The following is a 19,418-nucleotide window of genomic DNA, read 5'->3' on the forward strand; positions in this document are numbered from 1 at the left end:
CTGTGGATTTCCTCCTGGGCATCAATGGAGTCGATCCCAGTGAGGACACTACAGAAGAATGGGTGCAGAAACATCAGGAACGCCTGAGGGTGGTGCATGATCATGTAAGGCAGCAATTGGAGGCCAAAGCTGAAAAGCGAAATCAAAAGTATAACCAGCAGGTAACTGATTTGGGCCGAGCAGGTCAGTTGCTTTATTTGAAAAAATCACCAGGTGCGAGGAAGAAATAAGATCCAAGACGTCTGGGATTCTCGTCTTTACAGAGTGGTACGTCGACCTCAAGACCCAGGTGTCGTATACTCTATTGTTCCTGTCAATCAAGATGGCCCAGTTCGCCAAGTACACCGAACGGAGTTGAGGAGTGTGCCTGGAAGAGAGGACTGTAATGCCCATGTAATGTCCATTGTGTGCTGTTGACGACGACGACGTTGTTGTTACTGCTGATACTACAGATGACTCAGAGGAAGAGGCGAATGTAGCCTGTGGGACCAATCATTAGACGCCGTCAGAGATAATTATATTGGTTCCACCCCTTTTGGCTTTATAAGCTACCTGTGCAGGCATATCGCGAGACTACTATTGCTTGGGTCCTCTGCGATAGTACGTACTTCCTGGTCGCCACAGCTAGGGTGCTGTGCTTGGTTGCATCGGCTCAAGAAGTGTATTTCCGAGTTTTGGTACTCTCCAGTGAATTCCTGGCTGTCCAGTGGGTGTGCATGTAACCGGCAGACGAAGAGGTACAGTGGAGTGTTTCCACCGTGTCCTGGGTAACCCTGATCGCTTGTGAAAAGGATATTTGTTCAGTGCTGTCAGCTGCTGTTCTTTTGATAGGTTTTATTACTTGGCTGCTATTTGTCTTTTGGGATATTCTCAAGTTTAATAAAGTGTTGTATTGTGCTCTCCGACCAAACTTTCAAATAAATTATATTAATTTGAAATCTCTGTTTGTTCAGTTAATTGAACACTTACCTTTGGGGAATTGCCATTAAATTACTTATTTAGGGTCTCAAACCCCATATTGGGGAAGTGTTGTAGTTTGTAAACAAACTACCAGGAGCCCTGGACTCCCCTGGGTGTCACAAGAAGTTGAAACCTCGGTTTCACACACTTGTGGAGCACAATCTACCGAATTAATAAGCGACTCGGTAACACAGTTTTGAATCTGCATCGGTAGCGCAGCACGGTGGAGGGATGTCAGTCACTGTCTGCTCGTTCACTGAATAATGATCGTAACGGTTCGTTCGAGGGTTTATCAACGTATTCAGCGATGCCACTTATTTCACCCATATAGCAATTTGTATCCACAGAGTTGGTACACAAACTTTCAGAAATATTATCCTCAATTGCAGCACCCGATTCACTATCCTTTTTTCCAAACCCAATGGAAGCATGAGGAACACATTGAGGTGTGTGTTCAGCTACACTGGCCTTCTCCAATAACACCTTTTTTGGATTACTGGAAGTAAAATTAACAACTGACGCCCTTCGTTTTTTAGAACCAATAATAGGATCCTCCTCCATTCCTTCACTACATGAGGGAATGGCAGCAAATGTTGTACAACTTGGGGTCATTTCGGTTTCTGTAACAGGAAGTGAAGTACGATCGTATCGAAATATGCAAATCCTCTTAAAATTTCGAATCAATCGGATGGAAATTGACGATTTTAGAAACTTGACCCATATTGATCTTTTGACCTCAAAAATAATTGGAGGTTGAATTCGGTGACATGATATGCAACCCCTGTTCAAATTTCACGTCAATCGGTTGAAAATGAAGGATTTTAGAAACTAGAAACGGTACCCGCCCTACGGGCGGGGCTTCAATTGGGAGGCCCAAATGAAAAGGTAAAATATCAGAAGTTGAAGGTTTTATTTTATTTTAAACGATTCATATAAACATCCGTTGAATCATATCACACGCAAATCATCAAAATCTAAACAGTACATGGCGCCCATTTTGAAAAAAGATTGAATTCTGCAAAACGGAAGCGGCCGCTACACCCGTTTCTCAGACGCTTTGCACACGCTGCCATGTTACTTCGGTGCCGCACGTTTATATAGGAAGAGTTCGTCAGGAGTCAATCTACTCCTGGTACGTAGAATAAACAGTATTTGTAGAATTTCAACAAAAGCCACATCACTGGTCATATCGGTAAATATTATTCCATTTGGAAAATGTTTGGAAAAACAATACAGCCTATTTTACTCCAAGGGGTCCCAGGAATATCCACCCAAAAAATATCGTTGCGATCGGTTCAGCCGTTTTTGCGGTACCTTCGAACAGATAGATGGACATTTGGTGAATTATAGTAAGATGTTATGGTTTCGTTAAATCATATCACATGCAAATCATCAAAATCTAAACAGTACATGCACGATCACGTACCACGTACGTCTCGCTCGCTCTAATGTTGTCCCGATAATGATCCTTCCGCAGGTTCACCTACGGAACCTTGTTACAACTTTTACTTCCTCGAGACAGTCAAGTTCGCTCATCTTTTCAGTGCACCGGCACGACCCGAGAACGGCCCGTGCAGGGGCTGATCCGAGGATCTCATCAAACCATCCGATCGGTAGTAGCGACGGGCAGTGTGTACAAAGGGCAGGGACTTAATCAACGCGAGCTGATGACTCGCGCTTACTGGGAATTCCTCGTTCGTGGGACACTGTCTCAAGCCCCAGTCCCCATCACGGATGGGGCTCAGCGGTTTACCCGAGCCTGCGGGCGAAGGGCAAGGTACACGCTGGCCCGTCCAGTGTAGCGCGCTTGCGGTCCCGGACATCGAAGGGCATTAAACGTTCATGAAAGGATTACGAAACGAAAAACATTACGAAATTACATTCACACTGTCACGTCAAACACTACCGTGAACACATACATCGTCACATCGTCACATCGTCACAATGAGAACATCGTCACAATGAACGTTATGCGAACGTGAATGTTACGCGGGAGTCCAAACCTGAGAATGCTGGAGACCAAAGCTGAAATTGGGAAATCGAAATAGCCTATTTTACTCCTGGAGATCCCAGGATTACCCACCCAAAATATCTTTGTGATCGGTTCAGCAGTTTTTACGGTACCTTCGAACAGACAGACGGACATTTGGTGAATTATAGTAAGATGGCACCTAAGTTGTTCATCTTTGGCATTGACCTCAAAACCAATAGGCTTCTTGCTTATGACCAACTCTACCATTTGGTGACGTTTCGTGAAAATGGGTTTGAAATGGTGACCAGTAAGCAATTGACATCGACAGTTACATAGTTTTAAAATGTAATCAGTGTTTGTGGTCTATAATATTTAGCAGATGTGTTTTTCTTAAACAAAGACAAAATTGGGTGTTTTAGTAGGACAATGCATGTGGGAAGAATGAGAGCAAAGGGGAGGACATGGGGTGAACAGGATGGACACAGCCACAAAGTCTCAATCACAGAAGTGGAAGGAAAAACTGGAAACCAGGAAAGAGGTGGGCTTGGGTAGGGTCAATGGGAGTAGAAAACATCATGGTCGCGGAATGGGGATTGACCTGAGCTGGTGGTGAACAGCTGTCTTGACGCCATCGAGGGAAGAAGGGATTTAAGAGACTTCGAAAGTTGGTTCAACAGACGGAAAGAAAAGAAAAAAGAGTAAAAAATGAGTGGAGGTCAGCAGCGAGTCTGCATTTGGGGGGTTTGACCAGAAGAGGGATACTGACAGAGCATGTGCACTCTGGAGAATCCTGGAGGGGGAGGGAGAGACCAGAGCACGGAAAGGGCAGAGGATACAAGAACAGAAAGAGGTGAAAGAAGATAGAGACACCCGATATATCTGTCTGAGAAGTGAAATTGTGATTGGCTGAGATGTGATTGTGAGATCTGAGATGTGAAAGATTCCGTTTCATTGTGGGAGATTACAAAGTTTGAAGGCCTTGAAAATCATTCCTTTTGGGGAAAACAGTTTATAGTGTGAGAAGGTTATATCTACATCGTTTAAGCAGACATGGTAAACACATTGCATTTTGTGCTTTTGTTTTCTACCTCCTGCACCATGTTTTGTGACGCTTGAACATGGAGATCTTCGCTCAACCTCCACTCTACAAACCATCCCCTATCTGTTTAACTCCCATTGGGTTTGAACCAGAGTAGAGTGACCTGGTCTGAAACCAAAAGTTTAAACTTTAAGGGTCTGGGAGTTAAACCACAACTCCCATTGTGTTTGTTTCTCCCTATATTTTCTTCAGATTTCTTAAGATATCCCATAAAACCCAAAATAATCATCTTCCCAGTTTGAGAGTTTGTCAGAACAGTGCGAGTGACACAAAATGTATATACGGTATTTCATAAAAGGAAAAGAGCATCACATGGAACAATTCAACGATTCATGGATAACGGACATATAGACAGGGAGGTAATCATGTACAGGGTGTTCCAGATGAACGGCAATAGTTTTACACATTTATTATCAATGATTCATTGAGGAAAACATACAGCTAGTACCGAGTTACAGAGGAAAGTCTAAAGTTTTGCTTTATGTCAGGATTTCTTCCATTTCTTTGTTCCATTCCAATTCTTTGTCACGTGTTTATATGGAAAACACGACAGGCCACAGGCTGACTGTGCAGTGGAAAACCAATCACCAAGGTGGTTCATTGAGACAGAGTCGATCGTGACTGTACAGATGAAATTCACGTTGGATACCATGGACCCCAAACTGCAAATCCATTCATCAGATTGTTCAGCAATTTGGGAACACAGATGCTGTGTTGACCAACTAAACAAACACTGTGTGCAGCAGTATCCGCTCAGCACATTCACCATCGGATTACTGACTGATGAACCCAGGCCCGAATCCACGAGACTTCTTAAGTGGGTTCCTTACATGAGCTGCCGGCCACATTAAAACGGCATTCCAGGATTGCAAACGCCGTGTTATTTGGGACAATTTGGGAAAAGTGATGTTCAACGTGTGTGTACTTACGTCGGAACACCTGTCATATTGAACACCTGTCATATTAAATGTATCACGGAACAAAACTTTAGACTATCAAACGGATTTTGTCCGCATCATCAGTGCATTCATAACAAACGTGTAAAATGATGGCATTCCATCTAACCCTGTAAAGGTTATTATTTAAATAAATAAAAAAATACCTTCAATTTCCCAAACTCAAACACAAATATTTATAGCAGCAATCAAAATGAAAAATCAACTAAACCACAACTAAATTTTCAAAACAGATAAAGTATAAGGTTATTTAAAAGCACTACTCGCATCACATTCAACTGAAATGTTAACTATTATCAAAAAACAGTTTTGCTTTTTGCAACAACTATCTGATCGAAAAACCACAAGGTATCAATGTAGTCAGGTAGTCCAACATCAATGTCAGGTAGGTGTCAAATCAGCAATCATTCAATATAATTATTGGATCTCATTATGCGGCAAACGCACCCTGGCAAAATGTCCTATACAACCCTACAGAACATCCACACCCTATAGGACATCTTATTGGATTCCTGGAGGACATCGTGGAAAGAGAAAATAGATTGCCGAATGCAGATAGAGTGAAAAACAAATCGGATGATAATGTATAACTCATCGGTACACTTTGCAAGCGGAAGACATTTGTCCGCATTGTACACGTTAGCCTGACAATTGAATAGCCTCACTATTTCAGTGGCGAAAGGAGATACTGACTCAAAATTAATTTTGTTCCTCATTAACAGATGTACACACAATACTACAAATACGTTCGGTCTTTGGGATGCATTGCAGTTGTGAAAACAACTTTTAATTGGTTAGCTCCATCTTTTCCCCAACATTAGCTGTTTAATAAAAAGAGTGCGGTTTGATTATTGTGTATTAGATAAAATTGTTAAAGAACTCGGGTATGGTGTGGCCAAGCAAATGACAGACTCCGAAGTCTCGTCTCTACCCACGTGCGCACTTACTGACTTACAAAAAAACAAACTGTCAAATGCACACAATTTGTAACCAGGATCAGTTATTCAAATCTTCCTCAGACGAACACTCATCGTAGTATGGAGAGTAATAATGTGTAGAATTGTGTGGGTATGGAGACGACTTGTTATGGATTGCACATAATGCATACATTACACAGACTATTACAAGAATTACTATTCCAGCAATAGCGACTGCAGTCAGGGTCTTGTGTGAAGAACCAGGAGCAATTTTCTCAGAAGCGAGTAGGAACCTGTGGGAGGCAGCACACAAGATGAATGTCACAGTTTCACACTCCTTCATATTGTTACTTGTAGGGGACCCGGATGATCAATCCACACCATTCGTTGAAGTAATACATGTTAATGGAGGTTCTTTTTGTTCCACTTCTTCCCCAACAGCATGTTAAATACTGGTGTATTTTGTTGGAAAAGAAATCGAATTGATACTGTTGTTACAAGTTATTAATGCAAGAAGCAAAATAGGAAACATTTTTTTGAGTGGATGAAGAATATTTGCAGATGGATAAAACCAAAGACACTCCCCCCTCCCCCCCAACCCAAAAAACAACAACAACGAAAGTCATTGCACAAAAAGGGTGCAAAAACAGATCCCCTCAACCACAAACCTATTAGCTTACTTCCACAAAACCACAAATCATCAGCAAGATCCAACCAATCATTAGCATCGCAGTTGATTAAAAAAAAGCCTTCCTTTTTTCCAACAGCTTCGTCTCAAACCGTCAGATTGGATTCAGACCAGGTCACTCTACCTTGGACATGCTGCTCCTACTCTCCCAACAATGGATGGACGCCTCAATTTCAGAAATGAGATCAGGGCCATTGTTCTGGACATAAGTCGAGCTTTCGATAGTCTGGTATTCCACCTTGCTCTCCAAACTATCTACCTATGGGATCCAAGGCCAACTCCACACGTGGCTTACTGACTTCCTCAACTCTCGTAGCCAATGTGTGGCTCTCAACGGAATCCTTTCATCTCCTCTCCTCTCCTCAGGGCTGGAGTGCCCGAAAGCAGTGTTCTTGGCCCAGTCCTATTCCTGATTGTAGTGAAATCGTATTCGTACTGAACCCGGGGTGATGCTCGCTGCTCGTTGACACTGCTAGGGGCGTGACTATAAGACCCGCTGCTGCGGACGGTGCTCCGAGACTTCTCCTGTGACACGTTACATCTGGTAGACTCGCTAACGGTACGCCAGCATAGAATATTCAGCTTGCTTGCATTGAATGTTATGAATGGTCCCATGTGATGCCACATCGTATACTTATTGTATTTCCTGCATTACAGGATGATGTCATGATCTAAATGGAATTAAACCACAAGTTGGACTAAAGTTGTGTGGACCTGATTGGTTTTCCACAACACTAAATTCCATTTATATCTACCGACATGGCTGGCAACAAGACGCTGGCGGTTGCCATATTCTGCGCCGACCCGCAAGCCCCGGATGGTGGCTTGCAACTGAAGCACTGGCTCAGAACATTGGAGAATCATTTCGAGGAGCCTGAGACCGCGCCGACGGCTGCCGCGAAGCTAGCAACGCTTCATTCAAAAATCGACTACAAGGTGTACAATTCCATCGCTCAATTCGCGACGTATGACCTCTCGATCGCGGAGCTCAAACGGCTCAAACGGAAAAAAGCCTGGTGTATGCACGATATTTGCTGCTAACGCGACGTCAGCAACCCAACGAGGCGATGGACCATTACGCCCAGGAGCTCCGGCAGCTCTTGCTGGACAGCATCAAGGAGCCACGGACTCCCGCGCAGTCTCAGGATGATTTTCTTTTAGATGCCTTTATTGCAGGGGTCTCCTCCCAGGAACTAAGGCTCAAGCTCCTAGAGAAGACCGAACTGACCATCGTTAGGGCACTCGAGCAAGGGAAAGTATACACCGAAGCGCGGATGCAATCGAACACCTATGATCGCACGCGCCTCTTGGCGGGCACTACACTACACGCCCGGCCGGAGAGTGCTACCGCCGAGGACGCGGACCTGCTCGCGGAACTCCGGGATGCTCCGGAGGAAGACCCAGTCCTGACGGCTGCCGCTACGGCCAGACCCAAGGCCTTACGCGGGGCCGCATGCTTTTTCTGTGGGGGGCCACGTCATGCCCGGCCCGTGTGTCCGGCACGAGACGCTATATGCCATTTGTGCTCGCAAAAGGGACATTACGCGAAAGTGTGCAGGAAAACGGCACGCGGCTCGCGGCTCATTGAATCGCGCGGTCGCGGTCGCGGCGACCTTGAATGGGCTCATTGCGGAGCCTGCGAGCCGAGCCCGAAACCCGGCGCCTTACCCATCTTCGAAGGGGAGGGCCCCTCTCTGCGGGCCCCTGGGCGCTCAGACGTCCTTGGCGGGCGTCACCGGACAGCCACCACAGTCTCATCCTCAATCGGGCACGAAGTACGTGTCCTTGACCAAACTCCGGGCCATGCAAGGGGCTTTGAAGCCTCGCCAAGCCCCAGCGGAACGTTCTCCTCGTGTCGTCCACGAGCTAACGGTGGCCCTCACCCCGGAAAAGGCGATTTCAAATACTACGGAGGCCTTTTCCTGCCAAAAGTGTCAAAAGGCGTTTTCAAATACTACGGAGGCCTTTTCCCGTCAGAATCGTCAGATTTTGAATCGCGAAACACAGGAATGCTTGGGAAAGCCCTCTGATGGCATTAATGGATTCCCCATGGACAACGCATACTCCGGCCACGACCGCAAAACTGCTGCTGGCATAGGATCCACCCGCGAGGCTTGTCCGACCCATTCGGGGGGTTCAGTCCCACTCCCAGCAGCCTCGTCCGGCCTGGCTCAAGCCCTTATTCCCCTCATGGTCGAAGGCCATTGTGTTCGGGCCTTGGTGGATACAGGGTCTACGGATAGTTTTATCGACCAGCGACTTGTGCTCAGGCATGGATGGCGGATCTGGAGGTCTACGAGACGGATCTTCATGGCTTCCCAGGGGCTTCGACTCAGCACGAAGGGGGAATGCCGATTGAAACTCGTGCTAAAGGGACGGGTTTTTCCTGATGTACACCTTATGGTTTTACCCGCTTTATGTGCTGATATTCTGTTAGGACACGATTTTCTTAAACTGCATGGACGTCTGGTAATGGAGTTTGGTGGGCCTGACACGCTTGTTGTGGGGGCGGACGACGCGCTTGCGGTGTGCGCCCTAGCGAAAATGGACATCCAGCTGCTTTCGCTGTTCCCCAATCTAACCTCCGACTGTACCCCTGTCGCGGTGAAATCACGGCGCTACTCTCGCGCAGACATGCAATTCATTGCGGACAAAACGGCTCAGCTCTTGAAAGACGGCATCATAGAACCTAGCAGGTCGCCGTGGCGCGCCCAGGTCTTGGTGGTGCGCAGCGAGGCCCACCGCAGACGCATGGTAATCGACTATTCCCAAACGATTAACCGCTTTACACAGCTGGATGCCTACCCCCTTCCGGGGATGGACGCGCTGGTGCAACAGGTGTCCCAGTATTCGGTCTATAGCACTCTCGATCTCCGTAGTGCGTACCACCAGATCCCTATCTCTAGGGCGGATCGTATCTATACCGCTTTTGAGTCGGGGCAGCGGTTGTACCAATTTACTCGATTGCCTTTTGGGGTAACGAACGGGGTCACTTGTTTCCAGAGGGCCATGGATGACCTCATTGCGCGGGAGCACTTAACCGATGTTTTCGTCTACCTCGATAATCTTACCGTTTGTGGATATGACCAAGGGCACCATGATGCTAATCTGAAGCGCTTCCTTGAGGTCGCGCAGAGGTATCACTTAACTATGAACGAAGATAAGTGCCAATACTCCCAACGCACGATAGATCTTCTGGGGTACACCGTGACCCATGGCTCTGTCGCTCCGGATAAGGAGCGTCTGCGACCTTTGCTCGACATGGCCCCTCCCTGTGATCGGGCGTCCCTGAAGCGCGCCCTCGGGCTATTCGCCCATTACTCCAAATGGGTGCAAAATTTCTCCGCGAAACTTCGCCCCCTCGTGGCCTGCGACACCTTCCCACTGAGTCCGGCCGCATTGGCGGCCTTTGAAGGCCTTAAGGCCGACATTGCCCGAGCCGCCGTGGCGACAATCGACGAGAGCGGATCTTTCGTCCTCGAAAGTGACGCCTCGGATCAGGCCATCGCGGCGACCCTCTCCCAAGGGGGGCGTCCCGTGGCTTTCTTTTCACAGACTCTTACCACCGCTGAGCGGAGACACTCGTCCGTCGAAAAGGAAGCGTATGCGATCGTCGAGTCTATTCGGCGATGGCGCCCGTACTTACTCGGGCGGTGCTTCCAAATCATCACGGACCAGCAAAGCGTTGCGTTCATGTACGACACCTTACACGCCCAGCGCATTAAGAATGAGAAAATCACTCGCTGGCGTATCGAACTCGCCGACTTCTGTTACACCATCAAATATTGCCCGGGGAAGGATAACCGGGCCGCCGATGCCTTATCACGACCGGCTACATGCGCGGGTATCACCTCTTTGGAGGGCCTACGTGTGCTGCATGCCACTGCGGGCCATCCCGGCGTAACGCGTTTCGCTCATTTTGTGCGGCGTGGCAATCTCCCATACTCGATTGACGATATCCGCCGTATCTGTCGCGACTGCGCTATCTGCGCGGAAATCAAACCGCGTTTCTATAACCCTCCCATGGGGACTCTGGTTAAGGCTACGCGACCGTGGGAACGCTTGGCGTGGATTTCAAGGGCCCATTGCCGGTGTCGAGCAGCTCTAGCTATCTGCTCACTATCGTCGATGAGTACTCGCGATTCCCCTTTGCTTATACGTGCGCGGACATGACTGCTGCCACGGTGATGCGATGCTTACAGAACTTGTTCTCAATGTTCGGGTACCCGGCCTATGTCCATACCGACCGGAGTGCGGTCTTCTTGTCTCAGGAGGTGCGCGGCTATCTGCTCCAAAATAACATTGCTTCTAGTTACACCACGCCGTACAGACCCCAGGCTAATGGGCGGATCGAACGCTTCAACGGGATTATCTGGAGGGCCGTCATGCTCAACCTCCGGACCCTCGGCCGGGGCCTCGATAAATGGGCTTGGTCGCTACCTGCGGCGTTGAACTCGATCAGGGCTCTCCTGTGTACGGCAACCAACCAAACTCCCCACGAGCGACTTTTCCACCACCCCAGGAGCACGGGGTGTATACGGTCTTTGCCCAGTTGGCTCACTGGGCCCGGGCCGGCCTACCTTAAACGGGCGGTTCGCGCGAGCAAGTACGACCCCCTAGTGGACAAAGTGCAGATTCTCCAGGCTAATCCTGAGCATGCTCGTGTGATGACGGCTGATGGCCGTGAGACTACTGTCTCCGTCCGTCACCTTGCCCCTTGCGGGGTCGCCGACCTGAGTAGGGAATCGGACGGACCGATCGAACCCATCTATGAGACTATGGCCTCTCCCGACGCTCCCATCGCCGAAATTCTACCGATCCTCCCCTCGTCGGGTCTACCTGGGCCCGAGGACTTGGAGTTACCCCCTTCGTCACCCGACCCTGATGGCGCCTCCGACGCCGGGGACACAGGGATACGTGATGCCGTACCCAGGGAATTTCGGACGCGTGCTGGCAGAGAAATTCGCCGCCCGGCCCGATACGGTTGGGTCGACTGATGTTGCGCACCCTGTTCGTGCTGACGCTCGCTCGCTTCTAGCCGCACCGCCGTATAATTCTGACGGGGGGGGAGAATGTAGTGAAATCGTATTCGTACTGAACCCGGGGTGATGCTCGCTGCTCGTTGACACCGCTGGGGGCGTGACTATAAGACCCGCTGCTGCGGACGGTGCTCCGAGACTTCTCCTGTGACACGTTACATCTGGTAGACTGGCTAACGGTACGCCAGCATAGAATATTCAGCTTGCTTGCATTGAATGTTATGAATGGTCCCATGTGATGCCACATCGTATACTTATTGCATTTCCTGCATTACAGGATGATGTCATGATCTAAATGGAATTAAACCACAAGTTGGACTAAAGTTGTGTGGACCTGATTGGTTTTCCACAACACTGATCATGATCTTCATAAACAATCTCTGACTCTCTGGTGAATTCTCTTTATCTATTTGATAATTACTCCTCCCTCTGTAGTGACATCCCTCAGTCTTTAGATAGACTTGCAGCAGCCTGTTCCCTCTCTTCAAACATTTGTAGAATCACAAGACGGTCAAACACTTGGAATATGCCTTTCAATCCTGACATCTCACACTCTTACTCCCTCATTCTGAAAGGGACCATATGGCAAAGCCTCCCATATACTTTCTTAACAACCGTCTTAAAGAAGCTCCGTCATTAAAAGTTTTGGACCTCACTATCGGCGAAGATCGCTCATGGATAAACCACAATCAGATCATTGGTCTCAAAAGCCAGTTACAGACTGGGTATCCTCCATCATGCCAAGTCTTTCTTTGCCAATTCCTCCAAACTTCTAACATCTGCAGGTTGATTGAGTACTACTCTCCCCTTTATACTGGCCCTGCCTCACACTTTTCACCTCTTAATGATGTGGAGTCCAAGGCCCACTAAATAGTTGGAATTTCCCTGCGATGAAGCTGAATGGCTGGGCGTATTACTCTCCCATCACCGACAGGTCTGTGTCCTCACCGTCTTTGACCACATCCTTTTTCGTCTTGCACCCCCTGTCATGTCTGTGCTTCCTTGTACTCCTGGCTAACAGTAACTCACTTCTGTTAGAACTCCCAAAATCCAGGTTCATTGCTCGCATCCATTAATTGTTCCTCTTTTTGCCCGCATGTAGAACCAACTTCCGCAGTATGCTCAACTCAATTCTTTCCTCCAGGGTTTCAAAATGGCTGTTCACCACCACCTCAGATGATCTGCAATCATTGCTATCCTTATTAACCCTCCCCAAGGAAAAACTCATGAGCTCTTCTCTCCTCATTAACCATTCCCAAAACCACCCCTTTCCAGGTAAATGTTTCTTCCCCCCAACCCCCCTCTCCCCACTACATCTTTATTAGTCCCCTACCAGTGTACACCGGAGGGGACTATAGGTTTGCACGCCGTCCCTCTGTCAGTCCGTCAGTCCGTCAGTCAGTCAGTCAGTCCGTCAGTCCGTCAGTCAGTCAGTCCGTCCGTCAGTCCGTCAGTCAGTCAGTCAGTCCGTCCGTCAGTCCGTCAGTCCGTCAGTCCGTCAGTCCGTCAGTCCGTCCGTCCGTCAGTCCGTCAGTCAGTCAGTCAGTCCGTCAGTCAGTCCGTCAGTCCGTCAGTCCGTCAGTCCGTCAGTCCGTCAGTCCGTCAGTCCGTCCGTCAGTCAGTCAGTCCGTCAGTCAGTCAGTCCGTCAGTCCATCAGTCCGTCAGTCCGTCACGCAAAGAACGGTTTTCCGGACTTTTTTTTCTAAACGCTTAATGCTAATGATTTCAAACTTGGTACATGGTTTCCTCATGATAAGTTACAGATCGAGTTCGAACTTCACGACGTTTCGATCATTTTTGACAAAGTTATGGCACTTTGAACTTTGGGAATTTTGATAATTCTGACGATCCTTAACTCAGTGCCATTTTAAGTTTTAGTTTCCTTTAAAAAAGATTTTCTCTGCAATAATTGGACCGATTGAGAGCAAATTTTCACCGTAGGAGGGACTCGGTCTGCAGAATATTTTAATGGTAATTATGACGTTACAGGTCACGTGGTTCGGTCGCCATATTGTTTTTCGTGAAAACACGAAAACCCCTTTTTCTCTGCAACGGCTGAACAGATCGAGGCCAAACTTTGCAGGCAGAATCGCATACCCATGACGGACATAAAAGTCAGCGAGCATGACGTCATGCATCACATGGTTTCAGAGTTATGACGTTTTTAAGCATGAACCTTTAAAACCGAGCTCTGTTCATCATGGGTATGCGATTCCGCCTGCAAAGTTTGGCCTCGATCTGTTCAGCCGTTGCAGGAAAAAGGGGTTTTCGTGTTTTCACGAAAAACAATATGGCGACCGAACCACGTGACCTGTAACGTCATAATTACCATTAAAATATTCTGCAGACCGAGTCCCTCCTACGGTGAAAATTTGCTCTCAATCGGTCCAATTATTGCAGAGAAAATCTATTTTAAAGGAAATTAAAACTGAAAATGGCACTAAGTTAAGGATTATCAGAATTACCAAAGTTCAAAGTGCCATAACTTTGTTAAAAATGATCGAAACGTCGTGAAGTTCAAACTTGACCTGTAACTTATCATGAGGAAACCATTTACCAAGTTTGAAATCATTAGCATTAAGCGTTTAGAAAAAAAAGTCCGGAAAACTGTTCTTTGCCTGACGGACTGACGGAGGGACGGCGTGCAAACCTATAGTCCACTCGTACACCGGTAGGGGACTAATAAGTGGTAGGAATGTGTGGAGGCAAAAGACAGGAGGTGAATATCAGAAAGACGAAGGTGATGTCAAGTGGTAAAGCATGTGGTGAGGTGGATACAACTGGGAAGTGGCCGTGTGCTGTGTGCAGGAAGGGTGTCGGAGTGAACTCCATTCAATGTACAATGTGCACTGAGTGGGTTCATCAAAATGTAGTGTCTGTGAAGGTCATTAACCAGTGTGGCAGCTACATTCATGTGTAAGGTGTGCATTGAGAGAGCTGCAGATGACGGAGGAAATGTTGAGTTGGATCTTGGAGATGGCGTGAAGCTGGAAGGTGTGAAAACATTTTGCTACCTAGGAGACATGCTGAATAGAGAAGGTGGATCAGACTCGGCAACGGTTGCTGGAGTGAGATGTGCATGGAAGAAGTTTCGTGAACTGAGTAGCGTGCTGACGAGAAGGGGAGTGTCGTTAAAGCTGAAGGGAAAGGTGTATGCTGCATGTGTGAAAAGTGTTATGATTTATGGGAGCGAGACATGGGTAATGAACGTAGAGCAGCAACAAAGGCTGGAAAGGGTGGAAATGCGAATGGTCCAGTGGATGTGTTGAGTATCGTTGAGAGAGAGGAAGACAAATGATGAATTGCGAAAGATGATGGGAAAAGAGCCTGTGGTGGATGCTGTGAAGAGAAACAGGTTGAGATGGTTTGGTCACGTGTTGAGGAAGGATGAAAGTGAGTGGTTGAGAAGAGTGATGGAAATGAATGCAGAGGGAAGTAGAGGACGGGGAAGACTGAGAAAGACTTGGCTTAAGGTGGTGGAAGAAGAAATGCGGGCAAGGGGGTTAACATGGGGAGATGTAGAAAATAGGGCAAAATGGAGAAGATTGTCATGGGGCCCGCAAGGCTAACCCCCGCTCCAGCAGGGAAAATGGCCTTAAAATGCATGTTGTTGTTGTATATTCTCATAAAAAAAGCTTTGGTGAAAATTCGACGGCAAAACTAAAATGTTAAAAAAGTTACGGCCGGCACACGCACAGGCACACACACACACACACACCAGAACAAACAAATCTTCAAACAAAAACAAAAAAAAATTCAGCCCAAATTAAATAAATAATGAATTTTGCTGCAGCACTATTCATTGAGGAAAAAGTAACAACAAAACACCGCAAGAACAGAACAGGTTCCACAAATAAAATCCAAGCACCATCATGGAAGCAACGACTTGAGAGATGGAAGGAGATGCTCAGAAAGGAGACAGAACAAATACAGCAATTCTAAAGAGGAAATCAAAGCCCAAAACTAAAGAAAGACTTTTTGTGTGATTAATGTTAGCTCTTTCACGAGCCTCGATCTTGTATACAAAAAAAACCAAAAACAAGTACAGATACACCGCCCCCATGCCAAATAATTAAATATCCTACAGCGCGGAATTGCCGGGGCGCCTCTGGCACCCAGCAATACCTCAGTGCAGCTCATAGAGACTACATTAGGGGGGAGAGGTGTAGTGTACAATAATTGATTGATTAATTCTATAATTAAAATCAATAAAATATGATCACAAAATATTTTCTTAATCAATTGGCTAATAGTATAACTAAACTTCATCCGAAGATGTATCTTTTAGAAATTTAATTAAATAAGTCATTAATAAAAAATTAAATAATTAATTGATTAATCAAGAAATAATTAATCGATTAAAATGATTAATCAATATATCAAAAATATCCTTGATAGCCACATCACTTGGTCACTGTCATGTCCAAATATTAGCTTCCAAGCTCAAAAGGTGCCTGAGATATTGGCCAAATGAGAAAGAAAATAAATAAATGATTAATAATGAAAACAAATAAATAATAATTATCATTAAAAAAAAATTAAATTATTAATAAATTCGGTCATTGAACACAAACTACCACCATTTCATCAGAATCTGTAACTTAAAAAAAAAATAAAACATTTAGTCATTAATCGGATAATTAAATAATTAAAATATTAATTGATTAATTGATTAATTAATAAATCAAAAATAGCCTTTGCAGCCAAATCACCTGGTCATTGGCATGTCCAAATATCAGCTTCCTAACACAAAAGGTGCCTGAGTTAATGGTCAGAAGAGACAGGAAATTTAATTAAGACAAGAAAGAAAGAAAGAAAGAAAACAAACAAACAAAACCACAGTGAAAACTGAGTACTCCCTTTCAGCGTGCGTCATTGCCGAGCCCCCTTCGGTGCCTGGCAATGACGATATGCAGCGTCTGGAGATGGCATAGGAAAGGTGCGGTGTACAAAAAAACCCCAAAAACTGAAATTGGTGAAACGGTTCTCTGATGACATCCAAATGGAATTTGGCTTCGATAAGTGTCGCACATGCACATTCGTGCATGGTAGATCAACAAAAACGGACAACATAAAAATCGACCTAGATACAACAATACAGGAGCTAGACAATGGAGTATCTTACAAATACTTTGGAGTAGAAGAGGGCCACGAGATTTGTCATGAAAAATGCGCAAACCAAAGAATACCTGCATAGAAAGACTGATCCTGAAAACATCTCACCCCAAGACACAAAATCAGTCATAAACAAACTGGCAGTACCAGTGTTCCAGCACAGCTGTGGAATAGCAAACTGGCCACAAGGGAATATCAAAACAAGGAAACTCCTCACTATCCACAAAATGTTCTACAAAAGTCAGTGTATCCCAAGAATGTACCTGCCGAGGAAAGAAGGAGGTGGCGGCCTGATGGAACTCAATCAAGTGCACAGAGCGATGACTGTAGGATTAGCAGAGTATGAGAAAAGCTCAACAGACTACCAAATACAATTTGTGTACAAGCATGAACAAAACAAATCAGAAAAGGTATCACTCACTCACCTTACTAAAAGCTTCCAAAAACAGGTGGGATTAGAAGATGTCACGCACCAAACCGAAACGGCAATAAATACAGCCCCAACAATTGCAAAAAAGATAAAAGAAAAATACACGATGAAATACCAGCAGATATACAGTGACAACTTTGAGAAAGACAAAAGAGTAAAGAAATATGCTTAGATTGGGGATAGACAAAAAGGATCACTGGAATGGCTAAGAAGAGGTCAGCTCAACTGGGACGGAGAATGAATCATTATATTAAGAATGAATAATAATTATTAATGCCTAAGATCAAGGACACTACACAAATGGCCTTAAGAAGATGACAAGACTGAGTCAATCGGACAAGTGTAGGTTCTGCAATGTAGAAACAGAAAGCATGAGTCACCTTCTATCAGGATGTAAAAAGACTCATGTCAGAACAGCTGTACACCCAAAGACACAACAAGGTATGTAGAGTAATCCACTGGCACATCTGCAGAAATTTCAATATTCCAGTTCCACAAAACTCATGGAAACATGAACTAAAAGCAATCATTGAAAACAAGGACATAATGTTCACATATGACCTGATGATCCCATCCAGCATGAACAATGAACATAGAAAACAAAGCCTTGTGACCAGACATAGTACTCAGGAACAAAAAGGAAAATACAGCATTGCTGATTGAGATATCAGTACCCAGCAATTTTGGCCTAAATAATGCAGAAATCAATAAATAGATCAAATGAATGAAAAACAGCACTCAATAATGAAGTGAAAAGATCCTGAAAGCTGAAGAGCACCAAAATTGTACCAGTGATAATTGGAGCAATGGGAATGATAAAGATGAACTTTACAGAGATCTTAAAAACCATCCCTGGGGCATTACCACAAACAAACTACAGTTGGAGGCTGTACGGGGCTCAGTAACGATCCTGAAAAGAGACGTTGGAACAAAAGTCTGAGAACAACACAACTTAGCCCATGAATCGCAATCATTTATGTCATACGCAAGAAGAAGTGGGCTCCAAAGCGTAAACTGTCCAGTCTGGTGAAGGTATGTGCTCTACCGAGTGCAGTTCTAGTTTATCATTTGGATTTGTTTCGCAATCGCTAAGATAACTTGTCAAAATGCTTTCACTTCAGGAATGACTGTGCATGCCGCTCTCTAAACAATAAATGTGAAATGGAAAAATGATTTCCCTTTGGCTGGAATTGAACTAGATTTGAAAGATTATAATTTTGCATAAAAAACATGTTTCATTATTTTAAATTTAAGGGAAACATAAGAAACAAATATATTTTTGGACGTTTCTTAAACATTTGCTTGGTAGTTTATGAATCAATTCCAAAACTCGTTTACCAAACACCCTGAAGTTAAATGATTTCTCTTTATACAGGGCGAATCATCACCGAGCATCATATGACATAGACACGTGATCTGGCATGTACGGGTCATGATGGTGAAGTGAGTGCAGAACTTTTTTTTTTCTTTTTTTTTTTGTATACTGAATCGAGGCTCGTGAAAGAGCTAACATTTACTTCACAAATAAATCAACCAGACAAACAAAATATATAAAAAGAGGGAGCGGAAAACAAGATGGGGAGAGAAGGGGAAGCACACAAACACAACATTTGAGAGCAGGGAGATGTGTGGAAGGGAGAGGGCTTGGGGGGAGGAGGCGTGGGAAGGGGGGGGGGGGGGAGAAGTCTGGAGGGAGAACAAGCCCAAAGTTGATTACAAACGATTCCCATCCCAGTTTAATTGATAAGTTATCATTAATGCCAGTATAAAGGAAGCTCTCAATCGAGTGTACATTACTGTAAAGAAAATAAAGCAGATACAAATGGTAAAATGTAAAATTACCATGTTTTGATCGCCATACTGAGAAGCAAGGCTGAATATTTTTACAACCATCCATCCAGTGGAAATTAGGCCATCAGACAAATGTTCAACCACAACGAAGGAAGATAACGTGTCAAGTGCAATGAAGAGTCCCGTTACCGTGAATACATCAGAGAGCCATTGTTAGGTTGAGGGTGAATGCCCAGAAGGTGACAGAGAAGGGGGTAGATGTCTATGTTCCTCATGGTGGGAATCTTTATGCCAGTCTGAAGGTCAGGGCCACTCGCAAACAGTATTGTTTGCATTGCAGAGAGAGAGTTGTTATATCCATGCTCTCCAACTGAAAATAGAAGACATTAAAATTCAAACTAAAGTGAGCAAATTACCCTGCACACAGCATCAAAGTGGGGCCACTCGTAG

General features: G+C 45.5%; 1 protein-coding gene across 2 annotated transcripts in view; it reads right to left on the reverse strand.

Moving 5' to 3' along the window:
• Nucleotides 1-4,425: 4,425 nt before the first annotated feature.
• The window catches only part of LOC137434172 (bis(5'-adenosyl)-triphosphatase enpp4-like), a 55,928-nt gene continuing 40,935 nt past the window's right edge, over nucleotides 4,426-19,418 (reverse strand). Inside the window, exons 7-9 of one of the 2 annotated variants that reach the window (XR_013624743.1) lie at nucleotides 19,158-19,338; nucleotides 4,842-6,197; nucleotides 4,426-4,783 (exon numbers count right to left, since the gene is read on the reverse strand). Coding sequence is in view for 1 of the 2 variants with exons in the window: in XM_068126906.2 (XP_067983007.2) it covers nucleotides 5,984-6,197; nucleotides 19,158-19,338 (395 nt within the window). In the remaining variant the exon portion in view is untranslated. Of the gene's footprint in view, nucleotides 6,198-19,157; nucleotides 19,339-19,418 lie in introns of both variants that reach the window. The other variant, XM_068126906.2, reaches the window with a different exon arrangement.

Source organism: Myxine glutinosa, chromosome 10 (assembly GCF_964187855.1).
Source record: "Myxine glutinosa chromosome 10, kmMyxGlut1.1, whole genome shotgun sequence".
Classification (NCBI taxonomy): domain Eukaryota; kingdom Metazoa; phylum Chordata; class Myxini; order Myxiniformes; family Myxinidae; genus Myxine; species Myxine glutinosa.